The sequence below is a fragment of the Ornithorhynchus anatinus genome, chromosome X2 (genome assembly GCF_004115215.2).
Source record: "Ornithorhynchus anatinus isolate Pmale09 chromosome X2, mOrnAna1.pri.v4, whole genome shotgun sequence".
Taxonomy (NCBI): Eukaryota; Metazoa; Chordata; class Mammalia; order Monotremata; family Ornithorhynchidae; genus Ornithorhynchus; species Ornithorhynchus anatinus.
In genome coordinates this window covers 10,006,929-10,023,566 of record NC_041750.1, presented here as the reverse complement: position 1 = coordinate 10,023,566, position 16,638 = coordinate 10,006,929, and the positions used below count along the sequence as shown (strand labels likewise).

The 16,638-nt window shown below is 45.3% G+C and overlaps 1 protein-coding gene across 4 annotated transcripts in view; it reads left to right on the top strand.

Annotated features, from left to right (window-relative positions):
* SMARCA4 (SWI/SNF related, matrix associated, actin dependent regulator of chromatin, subfamily a, member 4) overlaps nucleotides 1-1,875 on the top strand; it is a 98,708-nt gene extending 96,833 nt beyond the window's left edge. For all 4 annotated transcript variants that reach the window (XM_029052722.2, XM_029052724.2, XM_029052723.2 and 1 more), the window contains 3 exons: nucleotides 89-221; nucleotides 941-1,080; nucleotides 1,379-1,875. In XM_029052722.2, coding sequence (XP_028908555.1) covers nucleotides 89-221; nucleotides 941-1,080; nucleotides 1,379-1,411 — 306 coding nt within the window. In that variant the 3' untranslated portion in view covers nucleotides 1,412-1,875. The remainder of the gene's footprint in view (nucleotides 1-88; nucleotides 222-940; nucleotides 1,081-1,378) is intronic.
* Nucleotides 1,876-16,638: the final 14,763 nt, after the last annotated feature.

The following is a 16,638-nucleotide window of genomic DNA, read 5'->3' as shown; positions in this document are numbered from 1 at the left end:
CAAGCTTACATCTACAAAGAGTTCTTCCCCTTGTGGTGTGATCTGCCAAGACTAGTTCAAAAGCTGGTGTCTTTTTTCCTCTCTTTAGATCTATGAAGACTCAATTGTTCTGCAGTCCGTTTTCACCAGTGTGAGACAGAAAATTGAAAAGGAAGATGATAGTGAGGGGGAAGAAAGTGAAGAGGAGGAAGAAGGAGAAGAAGAAGGATCTGAATCTGAGTGTGAGTTGTGCTGCTCTTTCCTTACCTTGACGGGTGAATGTTGTTTATCAGTTTTGGGACCTACATCCAGTTGGCCATCTCAGCCTCTCATGGGGTGAGGCAACAACCTGATTAACTTGTATCTACCCCAGCACTTAGTACAGTGCCTGGCACATAGTAAGCTCTTAACAAGCACCATTTAAATAATAAAAAAGAGTCTTCACAGTACCAGACTGATAGAACTGGACAGGGCTTTACAGTCCAAGAAAACAATGTTCCGGTATTTCATCCTACAGGCAACAGACTCCTGTTTCATATTCCAAATTGAATAACCACTTGGAAAATTAATGTCAACGTGGTGTCGGTGGCAGAAATTAACCTTTTTGTACCTAATTCTAGAGTATATGGAGGTGGCAAGAGGTTTTGTATGTTCTGGTGCCATGAATAAAATTGGAGATGTGGAAGTGCACAGGGATGTGGTTGGGGGATTAAGATTGGGTGGCGGGTGATCTAAAACTAAGAGAAACCTAAGGGGGAGGAATATTGGAGAGTCCCTTCAAAACGAGAGTGTCTCTTTGGGGTGCACCAGGGTGTGATAAGAGAGGGAGTCTTGCCAACTTTTGGCACGGTTGGCCTGAAAAAAAAAAAAAAAGCAAATCCCTTTTCCATTCCCTTCAACTTTTCCAAATGGTGCCCTAGCACATTCCAATTTTTTTTTTCTGTTTGGTTTCTTCCTGTAGCTCGCTCTGTCAAAGTGAAGATCAAATTAGGCAGGAAGGAAAAAGCACAAGACCGGCTGAAGGGGCGAAGACGCACTAGCCGGGGATCTCGGGCCAAACCGGTAGTGAGTGATGATGATAGCGAAGAAGAGCAAGAGGAGGTAATTTCAGAATTGATTGCTTTTTAAGTTTGAGGCAGCACCGAGGTGTACATTTTACTGCCTTGGTAAGAGAAGTCAGGACCCTAATCAACCAGCTATCCAAGCATGATTAATGACCAACCTTTCCGAACATCCTTAAAGCATAGAGATCAGAAAAGTTCATTTTACAGCATTGCTTTTTTTGAACCGGGAAATCGGATCGAAAACTCTACCTGGTATGGGGCCCCAGTAACGTCTTCTCAGCCTGGCTCTACTCCTTTAGCCCTTATCTCAGACCTTTCCGTTTCCTGCTTTTCAGGATCGCTCAGGAAGTGGCAGTGAGGAAGATTAAGCAACATTCCATGATGTAGACAACGAGCCCATCTTTCCAAAGTGGAGATGCTGTATTCCTTTTAGCTGTAACGGGTAGCAACAAATATAGTATCAGATTTCAGTAAACTGTATAAAAATCTTCCATATTTATACTATATTGCAAAGAAGATGTGGGACTGTTTGTGTCTTGCTCTGTCCTGACATCAGTAGAGTTTGTAACAGCATTAATGAATTATGAATTGGGGAACACTTGATCTATTTTTTTTTTCCTTTCTATGGCAGTACTGTTTCATTTGCAGTATTGAATCACTGTAGTTTAAATTGTGGATGCATGTGCGTAGCAGTCCACTCCTAGTACTGTATTTTATCCAACAGGTCAAATAACCACCAGTGGCTTTCTGTCCTCGAGCGACAGTGGTGCTGGTGACTGTGTGTGTGTCAATGTCACTGGATTTCAAACAGTAATAAATTAAACAAAAACACTTCCTTTGTGGAGGTTTTTTGGGGAGGAGGGGAGGTTGGGGGGGGCGGGGTTTTGCCACTTCAGATATTAATGGGGTTTTTTCAGAATCTCCCCATTGACAGGCACTAAAAGAACAAGAAATCCCTAAGGAGCGAAATGTCCGTTTCCTCCTTCAGGGAGAGAAAGTGTGATGTACCAAAAAGCTCTTTGGAGACGGGCAATTAATTCTCTGCGGGCAAGGATCGTTTCGTCCTGGTCTTTTTATACCTACGTCCTCTGCTGCCTGCCCTTAGACACCGAAGGAGTTTAGTGGTTTTGAGAAGGCAGAGGGATCAACAGACCGTCCTTGCTTAGCAGGAACTAGTGAACCTGGGTAATTGATCTATTAGAGAGAAATAGAAATGACTCTGAATTGCTTTCTTACATTTTGACGTGATACCACCAGGTGGTGGTAGATTCAGCTGCATAACATCAGGTGCCTCCTTGTATGCATTCAGACAGAAAACAGCCATGTAGCTTATTTTCTTGCCAGGGTCCGAGCCTCCTGATAATCCTCCCTAAACTACATTGTAATGGTTTTCCTCCCCCTCCTGCCACTAATCAAATTAAGCCCAGTTTAAAGGGGCTCACACTGCTTTCCGGAGGAAACCATTGCATAGACTAATCCAGCCTTGTCATCCCGCACCCAAAATGTGGCAGCTTGCAGAAACATGCCCTCATCCTTTACTTTCCTTCCCTCGCCCCGGCATACATCTCTCTGGGCATGCCCGGATCAGTGAACCGAGCTTCGACTCTGGCTAGTAATACGTAGATTTCAGCAGCATCCTCTCTTGTTAGTTGCCCTGAACAAACAGGCAAATAAGCATCGCCAAACCTCAGCTGTTCCTAAACGGAGGGAGCTTTCTCTAATTCAGCCCATTTTATCCCATTGCTCTGCTCAAAGCCACCGTACTGTTAAACAGTGTTAGCGTCCACAAGTCTCCCCCTATTGAAATGACTGCGGGCCACTTCCCTCTGTGTTTTGGGAAGTTCATTTTGAGAGCCTGAATCGGCAGGGGGAAAATCTCACAGCCCTCCTTTTTCAACCCTACAGTGTTGATTTGTAGCAAGAAGTTATTAGCAAATTTCCCCATCGTCGGTTGGCTTCGCAGATCAGACAGCATAATGAAACAGTTGGATTCTTTGCCTTCTTTTCAACCTGGCATTAGACTTGCCCTGTGCAGACATGGCCCGTTTTCCCCTACTGTACCAATTTTCACCATTCACAAATCGCATCTCATTGGGTACTTTCTTTCTGCTCCGTGCTTCTCAATGTCTAGACCCATATAGTAGTCCTCATCTGTCCCTGTTTTCGCCCACCACAAAGCTGCAGCATTATGTTCTCTTTTGGAGTCCAGATCACAGTTCAGCATATAAATCATTTTCATGTCAATATCAATATCATGTCAATATGTATTTGTGGTAGCTAGGACCCATGGTCAGGTCAGGCTAAGCTTAAACCAACATATTCCTCTGGCATCCAGCCACAGAATCTTCTCTGAGCCCAGCTTCCTTGACATTATTTGTATTGTACTCTCCCAAGTGCTTAGTACCATGCTCTGCACATAGTAAACACTCAATAAATATCATTGACTGATTATTTGTTTGAACCTTTCCTTTGGAAGAGAAGGCAGTGGTGTGACGACCTGGAGGAGTGACCGCAACCTAGCGGATTGGGAGGAACAAGGCCCAAAGTCACTAGAGGGTGAAGGGGCAAAAAGCAATTCTGAATGATGGTTGGGTGGATAGAAGGAAGTGGGTGGAAGAGTAGGTGGCATTGTGTAAAACTTAGAAGGTGATTTGGAGATACAGGGATTTTTACCTAAGAGATGACGTATAGCACAGGAATTTTTAATGAAAAGGAGACATGGGCAGGGCAGTCAACAGAAGTTAATTGAGCTCAGCCATTGTCCCGGATGGTTTAGTCATAGGATTTGAAACGGTCATCTTCTGGACAGTTGGCGTGTCTCCTCCAATTAAAGATCACTAATGAAAGAGCTTCGAAGATCCAACGGCTCTTAAGTGCTGCTATTAGGTGAGGTTTTCCTGGAACCTTCCCCATTAGCCAGTAAAAGCCTCACGAGGCAGAATGTGATTAGCCTATTTTATCTGTTTGGTAAGTTTATTGCCATTTTTATTGAAACAGCTGCTGCCCTAAGAGCTGGGTATTGCCACAACTTCAGGCAGCTCGAGCGTTATCCCATTCTGAGGTTGGGATGTCATGGAGAAATATTTGCCAAAGGCCAAGCCAGCTCCAGTCTGCCCCACTACCACTTTATGGTAGTCGGGTGCCCGATGTCATCTTGCTCAGTGGAGTGGCTCTTTTTTTTTTTTAAAGACAAGCAATGACGTGAGGGGATCGGGCAGCCTGGGCAATTTGTTAATGTGGGGCAAATACCACATCTCCCCATTCCCTTCTTTGCTACTGAAACACTTGAGGAGAGAGAGGAGCCTCACCCATTTTTCCCCATTCCTCGGGCAAGTGCCCATGTCCCAAATGTGTTCCTAATCCGACGTTCTCTTTCATTGCTTTACGTGAGATTCATTCAGGATAAAGCGTGGCTCAATGTTGAGTTTAGAAATGTGTGAGGGTAGGGTGGCTAGAGAGTCCAAGAGGTGGTGAGATACTAATAATAATAATAATTATGGTATTTAAGCACTTACTATATGCAGAGCACTGTTCTAAGCGCTGGGGTAGCTACAGTGTAATTAGATTGTCCCACGAGGGGCTCACATTTTTTTTAATCCCCATTTTTACAGATGAGGTAACTGAGGCACAGAGAAGTGAAGTGACTTGCCTAAGGTCACACAGCAGACAAGTGGCAGAGCGGGGATTAGAACCCATGACCTCTGACTCCCAAGCCTGCGCTCTTTCCACTAAGCCACGCTCCTCAGCCAATCCCTAAAAGAAAACAGTCCTGTTGACTGCAATTATTTTCCTTTCACCTGCGATTCATTGAAGAGTTTTCCACATCAGGTTATTTGATTCACTTACAGCAGAAATATTGCCACTGCATTGGCTTGGGGCTTTATTTCCTGTAGAAACTTGCTCTAGGGCTTAATGAATGTGAGCAGTCAATGTTGAGAGAGTAATTACTTTAGCTAGGGTGGAAGGGAGAGCTCCTGGCCACTTGCCATCTCTAGGTTTGAGGGATCTCATTGCCCTCTCACCTCATGCCCTCTTTCCTGGTCATTTCCCTCCAACTTGGAGCAGCTGTGGGCCTAGCGGAAAGAGCCCAGGCCTGGGAGCTAAGAGGACCTGGGTTCTAAGCTCCCTTTGCCACTTGTCGGCTGTGTAACCTTGGGCAAGTCACGTCACTTCTCTGTGCCTCAGTTGACCTCATCTGGAAAATGGGGTTAAGACTGTGAGCCCTATGTGGGATAGGGCCTGTGTTCAACCTGAGTGATTATCTCATATCTACCCCAGCATTTAGTACAGTGCCTGGCACATGGTAAGTGATTAACAAATGCCATTTTAAAAAGATATTTAATGCAGTGTCTCAGGCTCAGGCTCAGAACTTGACAGTTCCACAACCTTTTTGAAAGGGGGTGGCAGGGAGCGGAGAAGCATTATTATTCTACTCTGCCAAGACAGCAAACTAGCTTGGACTTAAATTGGCTCTGATTCCCAGTTTACCTAGTTGGAAGTTTGATTTCCACCTGTTTTCCTCATTTTTAAAACTTTAAAATTCCTTGTCATTTTAAGTGGATAATGCCATATATTTTTCCAGACAAAGCAAAAAGCATTTTCTAGTGTTTTGGGTAAGAGGTCAGTTAATGATTATTGAGTACCTTGTGTGCAGAGCACTGTACTATGTACTTAGGTGAGTACAATATAACAAAGTTGGTAGACAAGATCCCTGCCCTTGAAGACAGACCCTAAAACAAATTACAGATAGGGGAGGCAACAGAGTATACGTAAGTAGACATAAGTGTTCGTGGCTCAGTGGAAAGAGCCCGGGCTTGGGAGTCAGAGGTCATGGGTTTGAATCCCGGCTCTGCCACTTGGCAACTGGGTGACTATGGGCAAGTCACTTTGCTTCTCTGGGCCTCAGTTCCCTCATCTGTAAAATGGGGATGAAGACTGTGAGCCTCACGTGGGACAACCTGATTACCCTATATCTCCCCCAGCGCTTAGAACAGTGCTCTGCACATAGTAAGCGCTTAACAAATACCAACATTATTGTAAGTGTTGTTGGGGATAGGGTGAGTAGCAAAGTGCTTAGGGGATATGGATGCAAACACATAGGCAACTCAGAGGAGAGGGAGAAGAGGATGGGGAGATGAGAAGTTAGGGAAAGCTTCCTGGAGGAGATGTGGTTTTAGAAGGGCTTTGGGGAAAGAGCGGTGGTCTGTCAGATGTGAGGGGGGAGGGACTTCCAGAAAGGAGTGGGGGGATGTGAGCAAGGGGTCAAAGGCAAGAGATGAGATCATGGTACAGTAAGAAGGTTGGTTTTTCAAAGAGTGAAGTATATGGGCTGAGTTGGTGGAAGAGGAGTGAGGACAGGTAGGGAAAGAGCTGGACTGAGTGCCTTGAAGCCAACGGTCAGGAATTTCTGCTTGATGTGGAAGTGGACGGGCAACCATTGGAGATTTGGGGGGAGCGGGGAGATCAGTCGATCAATGGTATTTACTCAGCAATACTGTGTGCAGAACACTGTACGAAGTGCTTGGGAGATTACAATAGAGTTGGTGGACACATTCCCTGCCCACAAGAAACTTACAGTCTAGAGGAATAGACATAGCACAGGAAAAAAAAAATTCAATTGGAGCCAAGGTAATAAAGGAAGGATTATGCAAGTTCTAAGAAATCTTTTAATATGCCCCCACCAGCCCGGCCCCCAAAATCAGTCTGTTCTGGACATACCACAATTCTGCGCATCTGATTTGTCCTTGCGGTCAAAATCCCCATCACACTGCCAGCTCATGAGCGTAGAACAATTTTTTGGAAAAAAAGATCCAGGCCGCAGAGTGAAATGTGGCCTGGAGAGGGGAGAGGCTGGAGACAGGGAGGTCAACGAGGAGGCTGATGCAGTAGCCAAGGCAGGATATGACACGTGCTTGGCCCTGCGTGGGTAACAGCTTGACACATAGTAAGCATTACTTAGTAATGCGCTTATTATGTGCTGAGCACTGTTCTAAGTGCTGGGTAATCAGATTGTCCCACGTGGGGCTCAGATATTTTAATCCCCATTTTTACAGATGAGATAACTGAGGCAACAGAGAAGTTAAGTGACTTACCCAAGGTCACACAGCAGACAAGTGGCAGAGCAGGGATTAGAACCCATGACCTCTGACTCCCAAGCCTATGCTCTTTCCACTAAGCCACGCTGTTTCTACTTCTCTAGCCCTGATCTCTCTCCCCTTCTCTGCATAATAATAATGCCAAATTAAAATCTTATCTCCTCCAAGAGGCCTCCCCAGCTAAGCCCTCACTTCCCTTACATGCCCTCCTTTCTGGGTTGCCTATTCCCTTGGATCTGTACCCTTTAAACACTTAATATCCCCCCCCAACCTCAGCCCCACAGCACTTACAGACATATCTGAAATTTATTTTAATGTCTCCCCTTCTAGACTGTAAGCTCCTCATGGGTAGGGAACGGGTCTACCAACTCTCCTGAGTGCTTGTAGTACGGTGCTCTGCACACAGTAAGTGCTCAGTAAAAATAATAGTAATTGTGGTATTTGTTAAGCACTTACTATGTGCCAAGCACTGTTCTAAGCACTGGGGCAGACACAAGGTAATCAGGTGGGATACAGTCCCTGACCCACATGGGGCTCACAGTCTTAATCCCTATTTTACCAATGAGGTAACTGAGGCAAGTGAAGTGACCTGCCCAAGATCACTCAGCAGACATGGGGCAGAGCCAGGATTACAACCCAGGTCCTCTAACTCCCAGGCCCATGCTCTTTCCACTAGACTATGCGGCTTCATTGGTTGATTAGTTAAAGCTGTGAGAGCAGATGAGTTTTTCAAGGTGCCTAACAGCTGGCTGGTAGAGGTTAGGTTCTGCATCACTGGTTCATTTTGGGGGCCGAGATTTAATTAATGGCTCTTAACTCCAGGGCAATCTAGGGGGAAACTGGAGGCTATGGCTTGTCTAAGTGACTGGCAGTGTTTCCCCATGGGCCCAGACCTCTGGATGAGAAAGCAGCTCTCCAGTAGATAAGAAAGCAAGATTAGATAGTGAGATTCCAAACTCTTTAGGAGACGCAAACTGATTCTGAGAAGGCATCTGGAACCTGAGGGGAACACAAAGGCTCTTCTTGCTCAAGTCTAGTGAAATCAGACTCGACGCTCATCTAACCCCAAGAGGACCAATCAGTGGTATTGAGCGCTCGTATTAACTGAATATTCACTTCGGAAAAAGCTCATTGTGGGCAAGGGAATGCGTCTCCCAACTGTCATTTCGTACTCTCCAGGTGCTTAGAACAGTGTTCGGCACACTTTAAGTGCTCAAAAATACCACTGATTTTGAGTGGGAGAAGGATGAGAAAGGCTTTCTCCTAGCCCTGCGATTAGGGGGAAAGGGGCTGTTGTCAAAGCAGAAGTAATAGTATTTATTAGAGTCTCCATTGGAGGTTATTCTTACCCCATCTATTCTCCATTTACATCCACTCAATCTTGTGTCTACCCCAGCGTTTAGTACAGTGCCTGGCACATGGTAAGTGATTAACAAATACCATTAAAAAAAAATATTTAATGCAGTGTCACAGGCTCAGACCCAGAACTTGACAGTTTCACAACCTTTTTGAAAGGGGGTGGCAGGGAGCCGGAGAAGCATTATTATTTTACTCTGCCCAAGAGAGCAAACTAGCTTGGATTTAAATTTAAATTTAAGTCATTCAATGGTATTTATTGAGTGCCTACTGTGTGCAGAGCACTGTACTAAGCACTTGGGAGAATACAGAGTTGGTGGAAACATTTCCTGCCCACAATGAGCACACAGTCTAGAGGGGGCAGCAGACAATATCAATAAATAAATATACTCCCCTAGGAAGTTTCTTCGCTCCCACAGCTTAAACTACCATCTCTTGGTGGATAATTCCCAAATCTACCTCTCTCCCCTTCTCTGCAGTCTTGCCTTTCCTCCTGCCTTCGGGACATCTCTACTTAGATGTCCTGCCAACACCTCAAACACTCCAGCCTCTTCCGCCTCTAGTCCTTACTTCACTCTGCTGCCTGGTCATTTTTCTAAGAAAATTGTTCTGCACACATCTCCCCACTCAAAACTTCCAATGGTTGCCTATCCATCTCCACGTTGAGTAGCAACTCCTCGCTATTGGAGTTTCTCCCCCAAACCCATCCTGGTCCTATTCCTGCTACAAACTAGCCTGCATACCTGGCCCTTCTAATACCAATCTACTCACCATGTGTCATTCCTTTACTCTCACCTTCAACATCTTGCTCACGTCCTCTCTCTACCTGGAACTCCCTCCCTGTTCATATCAGACTGACCACAAATCTCATCTCCTCCTGGAAGCCTTCCCTGACTAAGCTCTCATCTCCAAACCCTATTTTTCCACTCTCCTGCAAAGCCTATGTCCTTGAGTCTGTAACTCCTAAGCACTAGTCATCATTCATTCATTCAATCATATTTACTGAATGCTTACTGTGTGCAGAGCACTGTGCTAAGTACAGTACAATTTGACAACAGAGACAATCCCTACCCAACAACAGGCTTATGGTCTAGAAGCGGGGAGACACAACAAAACAAGTAGCCATCAACAGCATCAAAATAAATAAATAGAATTTTAGATATGTACACATCATTAATAAAATAGAAATATATGTATATAAATACACAAGTGCTGTGGGGCGGGAAGGGGGGGTAGAGCAGAGGGAGGGAGTAGGGGCGATGGGGAGGGGAGGAGGAGCAGAGAAAAAGGAGGCCTCAGTCTGGAAAGGCCTCCTGGAGGAGGTGAGCTTTCAGTAGGGCTCTGAAGGGGGGAAGTGAGCTAGTTTGGCAGATGTGAGGAGGGAGGGCATTCCAGGCCAGAGGCAGGATGTGGGCCAGGGGTTGATGGCGGGACAGGGGAGAACGAGGCACAGAAAAGGTTAGCACCAGAGGACTGGAGTGTGCGGGTTGGGCTGATGCTCTTGATATTTGTCTACTTGTTTTGTTCTGTTGTCTGTCTTCCCTTTCTAGACTGTGAGCCCGTTGTTGGGTAGGGATTGTCACTGTACTAAGCACTAGGAGGGGGATACAAGCAACTCAGGTTGGATACAGTCCCTGTCCCATATGGGGATCACAGTATTAATCCCCATTTTACAAGATGAGGGAACTGAGGCACAAAGAAGCACAGTGAAGTGACTTGTCCAAGGTCTTGGAGCAGATGAGCAGCAGAGTCACAATTAGAATCCAGGTCCTTCTGACTCCAAGGCCTGTGCTCTATCCACTAGATAGCGCTGTTTCTCCAAAAGGAGCACCGTGGCCTGGGAGGAAGAGGACCAGGGTTCTAGTCCCCGCTCTTCCCCCGAAACTTCTGTGTGACCCTGGGCAGGTCACTTCACTTCTGGGCCTCAGCTCCCTCATCTGCAAAATGGGGATTCAATCCCTGCTGTCTTTTCTACTTAGACTGTGAGCCCAATGTGGGACCTGATGACCTACCCCATCACTTAGTACTGCGCTGGACACATAGCAAGCACTTAAATACCACAGTTATTATTATTACTATTATTATTATTGGAAAGCTGGGGAGGCTCAGGTGGTTTGGAAACAAAGACTGTACCGGGAGCTTAAGATATGTGAGGACATCTCCCCTCCAAGAACTACATTTAGCTATTTTGGTTTCCTCTCTCATTGTGGATTTTGGAATGTATTGCTTTGTTTTCCACTTTTACTGTTCTGTCTCTTTACCCCCATTTAGACTGTGAACGCTACTAGAACAGGGATGGGTCTTATATGCATTTTCCCCAGCCCTTTCACATAAGGGTTTACAAAATACCCACTACTCCTAATACAGCGCTTTACACATAGTAAGCACTTCACAAATGCCATCATTATTTCATACCAATACTGTTATTTCTCCTTATGCTCTCCAGGAATTTGCAATCTAAATCGGGACACTGGCAGATAGAGATTTCTCACCAGGCAATAGGCAAAAAAGCAAGAGTGTAGATGCGTCTGATAACAAGCCCTCTCACCCCTATACTGAAAACTCCTTGTGGGCAGTGATCATAACTCCCTACTCTATCGCACTGCACTCTCTCAAGTTCCTAGTACAGTGCTCTGTACACAGCAAGGGTTCAAGGACGCTCAGCAGAAAGAGCCGGGCTTGGGCGTCAGAGGATGTGGGTTCTAAACCCGGCACCTCCCCTTGTCTGCTGTGTGACCTTGGGCAAGCCACTTCACTTCTCTGTGCCTCAGTTACCTCATCTGTAAAATGGGAATTAAGACCGTGAGCCCCTCGTGGGACAACCTGATTACCTTGTGTGTACCCCAGTGCTTAGAATAGTGCTTGGCATATAGTAAGCACTTAACAAATACCATTATTGTTATTATTATTAATAATAATGATAAAAGATAGACATAAAACATTTTGACTGGTTTCAAAAGAGAAGCAGCATAGCCTAATAGAAAGAACACGGGCCTGGGTGTCAAAGGGCCTGAGTTCTTATTCCAGCTCTGACTCTCTCCTGTTGTATGACCTTGGGAATGTGACTTAGCATCTTCGCGCCTCAACTTCCTCATCCGTAAAATGAAGATTCAATTCCTATTTAGACCGGTGGGACTGGAACTGTGTCCAACCTGATTATCTTGTATCTACCCCAGTGCTTGGAATATAGTAAAGTGCTAAACACATACCACAATTATTAGGTAATAAATACTTGTGTTTCAGATTTTTAAAACTCAAATAATCTCCTTCCAACTTAAAAATCTTGTGGCCCAACTCCACCTAGTCTAAGTTTACAGATTCCTGACATACTTCATACATTTCCTCCTTCCTTAAACAGAGCATTTTAACGAGTGAAAGGACAGAGAGGAGGCAGAAAGTGATCTCATTTTGCTCAAGGATAACCTGAATAACCAGTATGTGTTCAGTCTTTCCTGATTTTCTTAAATTGTAAAACTCAAATCAGATGGGTGGAATTGGAGTAAAAATAATACTCAGAGCTGTTCCATTTTCTCAATTCAATAAAGCCAACATAAACTTGTGCCCTCATTAAGATGCACCTTCTGAGAGCTGTGAAGGCATTAAACCTTTTTAGAGCATAAGCAGGAACAAATTGTTTCTGCCTAGGCATGATTATCATCTTTTAGAGGCTGAGCAAGTTTTCTTAACTATGTTGAACTGAGCAAAATATCTAGATTTGTTGTGGTTTTTTTTTTTAGTAGTGCATTTTTATTTTTAACCAACTTCTTGCTATATATTTCCATGCTATGTTCAATTCCAAGTTCTAATGCCACACAGTTGATGAGATAGAAAGCAAGAAGAAAATGATACATCATCCTGACGATTCTACAGAAACTGAGAAGCAGTTGAAGCAGCAGCGTGGCTCAGTGGAAAGAGCCCGGGCTTGGGAGTCAGAGGTCATGGGTTCGAATCCCAGCTCTGCCACTTGTCAGCTGTGTGACTGTGGGCAAGTCACTTAACTTCTCTGGGCCTCAGTTACCTCATCTGTAAAATGGGGATGAATACTGTGAGCCCCACCTGGGACAACCTGATTACCCTGTATCTACCCCAGTGCTTAGAACAGTGCTCTGCACATAGTAAGCTCTTAACAAATACCAACATTAAAAAAACTGACCAGTTTGGGGAGCTACCATATCTGTGGAAATTGTATTGCAAATGAAACAGCAAATCAGTTATGGGACAAAACCATTTCACAGATTAAAAGGGAGCACTATTCATTTATTCAATAGTATTTATTGAGCGCTTACTATGTGCAGAGCACTGTACTAAGTGCTTGGAATGAACAAGTCAGCTAGACGGTTGCTGCAGTTTAGGCTCCTTAGCAAATTAGAAGCAGAATGGCCTAGTAGATAGAGCACAGTTGTGGGAGTCAGAAGACCCTGGGTAATAGAGGCTCTGCCATTTGTTTGCTGTGTGACCTTGGGCAAATGACTTCACTTTTCTGTGTCTCTGTTACCTCATCTGTAAAATGGGGATTAAGACTGTGAAGCCCCATGTGGGACAAGGGATTGTGTCCAACCTGATTAACTTGTATCTGTGCCGCTGTTTAGTACATAGGAAGCACTTAAATACCATTAAAAAAAATTTCAGAAAGACATTCCCTCTAGAATCCCTAGAGAAGTATTGTTCCTTGGCAGTTTTAAAGTTGTGAAAATACACGTGCCTGTCACAGCAATTTTATGACTCAGGTTCAACTACCCAATCTACTGGAAATGATGTACACTCACTGAACTTTTTTTTAATGGTATTTAAGCATTTACTTTGTGTCAAGCAGTGGTCTAAATGCTGGGGGAGGTACAGGTTAACCAGGTCAGACACAGTTCCTGTCCCATGTGGGACTCACGGTCTAAGTAGGAGGGAGAACAGGTATTGACTCCCCATTTGGCAATTGGGGAAACTGAGGCACGAAGAAGTTAAGTGACTGGCCCAAGGTCACACAGGATGCAAGTGGTGGCGCCAGGATTAGAACCCTAAGCCCATGCTTTATCCACTAGACTACACTGCTTCTCAGCTTGTGTTGTGTTTTTTGTTGTTTTGAGCAGGGGGCAGAGGAGTTAATGGTATTTGTTAAGGACTTACTACATGCCAGGGACTGTACTAAGCACTGGGGGTAGTTGGACACGGTCCAGGTCCCACATAGGGCTCACAGTCTTAATCCCCATTTTACAGATGAGGTAACTGAGGCACAGAGAAGTGAAGTGACGCACCCAAGGTCACACAGCAGACAAGTGGGATTAGAACCCAGGTCCTCCTGATTCCTAAGCCCATGCTCTATCCCCTAGGCCATGCTGCTTCTTGTATTTGCATTTGTCAGGCAGCCAGTGAGCAAAGAGTAGTTCTTCTAGGAATATGGCGTTTGTTTTAGTTTTCAAGAAGAAAGAAACCTGTCCAAATGAAATAAGATTAAATTACGTTCCTTATCTGACCTGAATTGGGAAAAAAATATACCTTCTAAAGCGCCCTTGGAAAAAAATAAGGTTGCAAAGGGAAAGTGTATTAACCTTTGAACTAGAAGAGGGAAGCTGGGCAAAGGTGGTGGAAATTCAGAAGCAGGGTGAATTATTCACACCCCACAACTTCAGCTTATCAATGGAACAGTGTGTACAGTATTCACTTGGTCTCCTGACATCAGGTAGGGGCTTCCAGGGGAGTGGCATTCTCCATCTTTGCTTCTGTTTTTTCAAGTGATACCTGCAACCCTACAAGCCAGGGGGGATTGGAAGACTCAAACACATTCATATAAACCCTTCCAGAGGCTTGACCTAAGAAAAATGTGGAGTTTACAGCAAGAGAGGCATCTTGACATTTTCTCCCTTTTTCAAACCATCTTGGGTTGGCTCAGTATAATTGATGAAGGTGGCAAGATGACACCAGTGCTACATTAGTACATCGTGAGGTAGATCGGTAAATCAGTAATACAGGTTTTCCTCCAGTGGTTGCCCATCTGCCTCCACATCAAACAGAAACTCCTCACCAATGGTTTTAAAGCCCTCAATCACCTTTCCCCCTCCTATCTCACCTCATTACTCTCCTACTACATCCCAGCCCCTACACTTTGCTCCTCTAATGTTAACCACCTCATTGCACCTTGATCTCATCTATCTTGCCGTCTACCTCTTGCCCACGTTTTGCCTCTGGCCTGGAATGCCCTCTCTCCTCGTATCTGACAATTACTCGCCCCACCTTCAGAGCCTTATTGAAGGCCCATCGCCTCCAAGAGGCCTTCCCTGACTCAGCCCTTCTTTCCTCTTCTCCCACTCCCTTCTGCATCACCCTGACCTGCTCCCTTTATTCATCCCCCCTCCCAGCCCCATAGCACTTTGGTACATATCTGTAATTGATTTATTTATATTAATGTCTGCCTCCCCCTCGAGACTGTAAACTCGTTATGGGAGGGGATTAGACTGTAAGCCCAATTAGACTGTAAGCCCGATTAGACTGTAAGCCCGATTAGACTGTAAGCCCGTCAAACAGCAGGGACTGTCTCTATCTGTTGCCGACTTGTTCATTCCAAGCGCTTAGTACAGTGCTCTGCACATAGTAAGCGCTCAATAAATACTATTGAATGAATGAAAGGGGAACTTATCTGTTATACTACTACAGTGTACTCTCCCAAGCACTTAGTGCAGTGCTCTGCACACAGTAAGTGCTCAATAAATCCAACTGACTGACAGACTGACTCCAATGGCTGCATTCTTGACATCGTACTTGCCGCAAACATTCCTCCCCATCAACATCATGGTTTTGGGGTCAGTCTGTTCTCCCATCTCAGCCACGTCATCTACCTATCACCACCATGCTTGCTCTTGCCGAGATCCCCATCCACACTGCCATCTCCTCCCACCTGGCTGCATCCCCCTCACATTTCCCGAGGGCATCACAGGCACCTGGCTGGACACAGCTTTGTAGAGGGTCGACTTGCAGCTCCCCCTCGCTGCCTGAGACCTTTCTGGCCGCTTCTTGAACTCTTCCAGCCCCCAGTGCCTCCTCTTGCTTTCTCTGACTTCTCTGATTTCTTTCTCCACCTTTTCGCCACAACCAAAGGCGAAATTCTCTCCTAATTCTCCTTTACCTTTCAGCTGCCTTTGATGCTGTGGACCACCCCCTTCTCCTGGAAACATTATCCAATACTGTCCTCTCCTGGTTCTTCTTCTATCTCTCTAGTTGCTCCTTCACAGTCTCTTTTGCAGGCTCCTCCTCTGCCTCCCATCCCCTAACTGTGGGAGTTGCTTGAGGTTCAGTTCTGGGTCCCCTTTCTATTCTCCATCTTCGCCCACTCTCTTGGAGAACTCATTTGCTCCCACAGCTTCAACTACCATCTCCTACGGATGATTCCTAAATCTACCTCTCCAGCCCCACTCTCTCTCTCCTTCTCTGCAGTCTTGCATTCCTCCTGCCTTTGAAACATCTCTATTTAGTTGTGCTGCCAAAACCTCACACTTAACATGTCCAAAACAGAACTCCTTATCTGCCCACCCAAACCCTGTCTTCCCCCAGACTTTCCCGTCTCTAGGCAGTACCACCATCCTCTCTGTCTCACAAACCCATAGCCTTTGTATAATTCTCAGATCATTCATTCAATTGTATTTACAGAGCACTTACTATGTGCAGAGCACTGTACTAAGCACTTGGGAAAGTACAATACAACAATAAACAGTGACATTTCCTGCCCACAAGCTTGCAGTCTAGGGGCGGGGGGACACAGACATCGATACAAATAAATAAAATTACAGATATGTACAAAAGTGTTGTGCATAAGTGCTGTGGGGCTGGGAGGGGGAAAAAACAAAGGGAGCAAGTCAGGGCGATGTAGAAGGGAGTAGGAGATGAGAAAAAGTGGGGCTTAGTCTGGGAAGGCCTCTTGGAGGAGATGGACCTTCAATAAGGCTTTGAAGAAGGGGAGAGTAAATTGTCTGTCAGACTTGAGGAGGGACGGTATTTCAGGCCAGAGGCAGGATGTGGGCTAGGGGTCCGTGGCGAGACAGGCAAGATCAAGGCACAGTGAGAAGATTAGCACTAAAGGAGTGAAGTGTGCAGGCTGGGTTGTAGAAGGAGAGAAGTGAGGTGAGATAGGAGGGGCAAGGTGATGGACTGCTTTAAAGCCA